At 35.0% G+C, this 6469-nt stretch overlaps 1 protein-coding gene across 1 annotated transcript in view; it reads left to right on the top strand.

The window, feature by feature from the left end:
- Window positions 1-2203: 2203 nt before the first annotated feature.
- Window positions 2204-6469, top strand: part of LOC108975112 (DNA repair protein complementing XP-G cells homolog) — an 8156-nt gene continuing 3890 nt past the window's right edge. The window contains 4 exon segments of the mRNA XM_018943394.1: window positions 2204-2514; window positions 2579-2754; window positions 2814-3447; window positions 3506-4019. Coding sequence (XP_018798939.1) covers window positions 2427-2514; window positions 2579-2754; window positions 2814-3447; window positions 3506-4019 — 1412 coding nt within the window. The 5' untranslated portion in view covers window positions 2204-2426.

Here is a 6469-nt window from a genome sequence, read left to right as displayed (position 1 = left end):
CCGCACGTGTTGTGGTCGATCGTAACGTTGCGAGGTAGGCCGCCTGTTTTCTCTCCGCTGCGACACGGCACTCCTCGTCGTAACAGTTGTTCTTTTGCACTTTCCGAAAATCAATGGTTTCGGTTGCAGCTGTACGTAAGGAGTTTGAAATGCCGTCCCACAGTTCCCTTATACCGAGTTGTTGAAGAGTGCTCTCAGAGAGCAGGAGTGCAAGCCGAGTAGAAAATCGTTCGGCTGTCKGTTGTGATTGCAGCTTCTCGACGTCGAACCTTCCTTGTGTTTGATGGCGTGGGTTTTTTGCTGCACAGAGGCGCGTGCGAATCTTGGCTGCAACAAGATAGTGGTCCCAGTCGATGTTAGGACCTCGGAGCGCACGCACATCTAAAACACTGGAGACGTGTTTTCCGCCTATCACAACATGATCGATATGATTGGTGGTTTTTCGATCCGGAGACAGCCAGGTAGCTTGATGTATCTTCTTACGCTATAGCATCTAGTACTACAGTAAACCATATTTCGGGCCCCGGCGAAGTTACCGACCGTAGTGCCAAAGATACCTTCTTTGCCCACCCTGGCGTTAGAGTCGCCAAGCACGATTTTGACATCGTGGCGGGGGCAGCTCTCATAAGTGCTTTCCAAGCACTCATAAAATTCATCTTTGGTCACATCGTCCTTCTCTTCCGTCGGGGCGTGGGCGCAAATCAGCGATATGTTGAAGAACCTCGCTTTGATGCGAATTGTGGCTAGACGATCATTCACCGGTGTGAATGATAGTACTCGGCGACGGAGTCTCTCTCCCACCACGAATCCCACACCAAACGTGCGCTCCTTTATATGGCCACTGTAGTAAATGCAACAATGACCTACTCGCCGCTGTCCTTGTCCCGTCCATCGCATTTCTTGGACGGCGGTGATGTCAGCCTTTATTTTCACGAGGACATCAACCAGTTGGGCAGCGGCACCTTCCCAATTAAGGGACCGGACATTCCAGGTGCATGCCCTCATCCGAGGCTGTTGTTGCGTTTTCATTGGGTGGGTTTTTTTACGCGTCTTGCATCTACGTGAATTACAGTTCGTCTTTACATCTAGTGAATTATGGTCGATTATGAACGATTTGGAAATTGATAATTAAACTTTGAAAAACAAAAAAATGTAATTTGATTTATAATGAAACGCTGTTAAAAATTAAGGAATTTGAGATGTATTTTTATTTTGCCCAAACAAGTTATTATCGATTAGGATAGTTTCAAATGAAGTATATTTCGAAAACTCATTTTTTTTGTTGTTTTTTTTTTTTCAAATATTTATGCCAGTATTACTATTGAGCATGGCGAAATAGTGTTGCGTAAGCGAATTTAAACTACTTTTTACTATTATGGAGATATTGCAAAATCAAAAAATAGTTCCTTTAAAAATCCTTTTTATTTAAAAACTTAGCTTAGAATTAAAAAATAGTATGGTAAATCTGTTAGGATGGTCAAACACTCCATTTGGGAACGTATAGGATTCCTGATCGCCGGCATATAGCTAAATTCTGACACATAAAAAGTGTATGTAGTTTGTGATTACAAAAATTTAAACTTAAAATATAAGAAACATGGCTATTATAATTATCTCTTTATTTATCTTACAATAAAAATTGTGTTTTACCGTTCAGACTAATTATTATGATATGTAATACCAAATTGTTCGACAATTGTTATCTCTTTTGGTCCACTCATTATCAAAAATAATTTCCAATTTGTTCAAGAATAAGTTAACTAAAAGCTTATTAATTTATATCAAGAATATATAATTAAATCTTTTGATAACAGCATTAAATTTCGTCCTATAAGCAAAATTTAAAATAGTATTTATAAATGTATAAATATAGTAAAGTAAATTTATAATTTAAAATTAAAGCATTTTGCTTTTCGCAACCCGTTTTAACCTCTCGCTGCCTTTATTCACCAGAGGTGGCCATGATGTTTAATTGTGAACGTACACTTGGAGGTAGGTTAAGGACTGTGAATGGCTCTTTAAACTACGGTGAATGGGACTTTCCCTACTCCCTTGTACCATGGCGGTATGCACTCTTAAACGCAGGGTTGCTAGTCTCGGCATTTTGTAGTAACTTGAATATAGTATAGTATTCTTAAACTTGCTCAAAATTGCAGTCGAATACAATTATTTATAATTAGGTAGACAAATTTTTATAAATAGATTTTTATGCTCTACATTATGAGAAATTATAAGTGAAAAGCCAGATGTGTGCGAAACCATATATACAAAATGAGCAATGTGGTCTACTGTGAATATAATCCATCATAAAATACAGAAATACCATTTCATAATGATTAATAAGATTACAAGCTTTTCTTTAAATTCTGCTTAATTTCTTTAAAAATTTTGACGTTAGGTAATTTAAATAAAAGAAATTGACGGATATGGGAGTAACAGGTCTTTGGAAGTTGATTGAGCCTTGTGGTAGTCCTGTTCCTATTGAAACTCTGGATGGAAAAATACTTGCTATTGGTACATGAATTCATATTTATCAAAAAATAATATTATTTTTGATTAATATTTAATATTATTTTAGATATATCCATTTGGCTTCATCAGGTTGTTAAAGGATTTCAAGACAATAAAGGTTCCTTGTTACCACATGCTCATTTATTGGGCCTTTTCCATCGCTTGTGTAAACTATTATACTATCGTATACGTCCGGTGTTTGTATTTGATGGATTGGTGCCACAATTGAAACGTGATACAATTGTGAGTGCATATACGCATAAGTACAAATAAAAATATTAAAACATATACGTTCATTGTAGGCTCGAAGGCACCACCAACGTAGTAAGATAAACAATGAAGCGGACAGAATACAATCTCTATTGCTTGAATCACTTGCTAAAGAAAAATTAGTGCAACAAGCATTGGGAGCTAATGCTCAATTCCTAATGAAATCGCCTAACAAAAGAAAAAATAATCATAATAAGAAAGAAAATGAAAAAGATGATATATTCATATTACCTGATCTTCCTGCCGAAAAAGAATCTAAGAAGAATCAGGAATACATGGATTCATGCCTTAGTTCTTTTTTAGAAGTATCAGAAGCTCACAGCTTCTTTGAAGATTATAATTCTTGCCGTGAATATAATGCAAACATTCAAGCAATAGATGTGCGCAGTGAACATTTTAAAAGCCTGCCACCTGAAGTTCGGCATGAAATATTGGTAGATATAAAGGATACGCGCAAGCAGTCTTCATGGGGTCGTCTACATGAATTGCCTTCGAGCAGTAACGAATTCAGTTCTTTTCAAATGAAGAGGCTTCTTAAGCGACGCGCTGTTCAAGAAAGTATTGAAGAAACTGAGAAAGAAATGGGTGAACGAGCATTAACATTTACAGATTTACAAAATTTCTTTACTGAAGAGGGGATTCTAGATCCCGAAAATATACATGAAAGTATATATTGCAGAAGTGGGTTGTGTTTAATACAATTTTTAAAATTTAATAATTTCAGAGGCAAAACCAGTATGCTCCGACGAAGCCGTTCGCTTTATGTTAGTGCGTGATTTACGCAAAACACTATCGAAAGATAATAAAAATAATGTATCAACTTTGGTAAAAAATGATGTCGCTGTGAAAATAAGTGTCCCTGAGGATAATGTTGCACCCAATTTGGAAGAACCTAAAAAAAGCAATGAAAGTTTTGGAAATCAATTAGATGAAATAAATAAAGAACACAATGATGATTTAGCATTGGCTATTGCTCTATCAGTGGAAGATGAAGCGGAACCAGTGTACAGTAATGAAGACTATAAGTACAACACTAATATCGACATAAAATTGAACCGGCAGCAACGTAATCAATTAAAAAATGCCGCGATTGGCCCGGCTCGTGCTTATATGATTGAATATGGTGGACTGAATGACGAAGAAGTTGGAGAAATAATGGAGAAGACGCAAGTAGATTATGATACTGAGAATGAGGATTGTAATGTTGCTAAGGGAATCGTGGCCCCTTTAAGATATATGTAAGTAAAGTTTCGCTAATATAATCTATCTAATTTCTGCTATATTAATTTTAGTAGCAATACTTTAATTTCGATTAGATATTTATACCCAAAACAGGGTATATTAAGCCACGAAGTTTGTAACATCACGAAGGAAACGACGAAGACCCTATAACTTGTATACGTATATAATTGATTCAGAAAGCCTAATTGAGTCGATTTAGCTATAGCAGTCTGGTCTATGGAAAACATGTTTATTTGATTTTATATTTTTTCAAAATTACATTTATATGGTACAATTATGGAAGGTTGTGTCAATATCCCAAAAATAATTCGTCAAAAGTAACTAAAGCAAAAGAAACAAAAATAATTTTTTCAAAAATTTCAATCATGATTAAATTATTAATGTTTTGTCGACAGCCCAAAACAACAATTTGTCAAAACTAATTGGATCCATAATGTCGAAATCAGCTGTTTTATAGKGTTTTGGTTTTTTTTTAAATAATATTAGATTTAATAAAATTTTCAAAGATTTCAACCAATTAAAATGCGACTTTTGAGTAATAATAGGGCAAAAAGAGATTGTAAATAACACAAAGCCATCAAAATGCAACAGAAAATTTATGAGAAAAACAACAAATTTTTACATTATAGATACAAACACTTTTTCTTCAGAGGAAGAATGCTTCGTATCCACGCAACCTTCTATAATTAAATCATGCTCATAAAGTTGTCATACAAACTTAATGATCCCAATTCAAGTTCTTGTATTGAATAAAGTGTATTCATCGAGTGAAATAAGCATTTGACTTAGGCTTATTTGACAATAAAATAGTAAATATTTATTTAATCAAGCATTAGGACAAAAACGTAAAATTTCTATCTATCAGAAAATGATTTGCTCTTTCTTATCTTTTATAAGAATGGGAAGTAATTTAAATGAATATACTTCTTTTAAGGGGAGCTTCTCTTATTTTCTTCACTTTAAAATGTAGCCCAGATATTCTCGATAACAAATTGAGTTGCGCTCCACATACTTTTTCCAAGTTGCAAGTTAGTAAGTTGCTTCCATGAGTCATTTGAACAAATATTCTTCATTTTCTTTTATTTAATAAAAATTATGTTTTTCGTTTAAAATTTGTTTACTTTTTCTTTATTGAATTTTTCGATAAACGAAAAGGTTAAATCTATTGTCATTGAGATAACAAATAAACGTAAAAAAAAATTAAACGACATATACTTATTTTACTTTGTTGAATACACTTTGCTATTAAGAACTTTTTTCATTTGACAAGGTATCTTCATGAAATGGTCATTCCTGATACATTGGTACGCAGTTCAACAAATTTCTCAGATCGGACCTCTATAACTGCCATACCATACTGACCTTCTTTTTAGCGCCTAACTCTGTCCATATTCGTCTGGATAACGCCAATTCCGCAGGCGTTAAAGTTTCATTCGGTGGGATTTCTGAAGGTAAGTCTTGACCTCCCTAACGCAAGACAGCCAAGAAGGAAGGTTTGAGTTGTTTCCATCTAATCTTCTTGCACAATCTTCACAGATAGCTCTGGTAGGATTCCCAGCTTTAATGCCCCAAAATTATGAAGAAGCTGGCCTTACTGAGGGCAAAGAGATCCCTAGAGATCTTGCGAATGATCTTGGGTCAAAAACTTTTGCGACAGCGAGGCCCAACTATTGAGTAATACAAGAGGGTACGGGAGCACAGATGCGCTCTTACCGATAGCGGTTCTAATGTGCATTTTCTTACTAGCTTATCAGCTTTACAGTTTGGTGCGATTCCGCTGTGGTCTGGCACCCATACCAGTCTTATCACAAAGACACTCGATGCTATGCCTAGATAGCGAGATTAGGCCTTCGACCAGCTTTCAATGCATTGTTAATGAGAGTAAATCTACTGCTACCTTAATGACTCCAATCCTAGCCTGGAAAACAGTGCAATAGCCAGGAAGTCTGAAACTAGAGTTGATAGAGAGCTCCTAACAGTAGACCCTCCACCAACCTTCCCCACAAGCTTTGACCCATCCGTGAAGAAATGGGTAGAAAATTAGAGGTCAAAGTTCGGTTTAGCGACTCCATGATCCAAGTGTTCCGATATGAAGTTAAAATGAGTGAGGATTTTCAAGTGTTCAGATCCCTGCTCTTTTAAGAATTCAGCAGCCTAAAATTTTGCGCACGCACAGTTTAACAATAACTAAGAAGAAATGGCAACATATACAGGACCTAAAAACTTTGATTCCAGCAGACTGTTATTACTTTTATGATAATATGCCTTTTGAATAATTAATTTGTTAATAAATAATAATTCAACATTATCCTAATTTTTTTGGCTTGAATTAATTTAACTTTTTCTCGTACTTATGTACATAGTAATAATAAAAATAAAATGGTGTATTTGTTGTTTTTTTTTTTTTTTTTTTTTTTTTTTTTTTTTTTTTTTTTTTTTTTTTTTT

Source organism: Bactrocera latifrons, unplaced genomic scaffold, assembly GCF_001853355.1.
Source record: "Bactrocera latifrons isolate USDA-ARS-PBARC rearing strain unplaced genomic scaffold, ASM185335v1 scaffold_610, whole genome shotgun sequence".
NCBI classification, from domain to species: Eukaryota; Metazoa; Arthropoda; class Insecta; order Diptera; family Tephritidae; genus Bactrocera; species Bactrocera latifrons.
The sequence above is the reverse complement of the archived record's forward strand: the minus strand, read 5'-3'. Positions and strand labels throughout refer to the sequence as shown.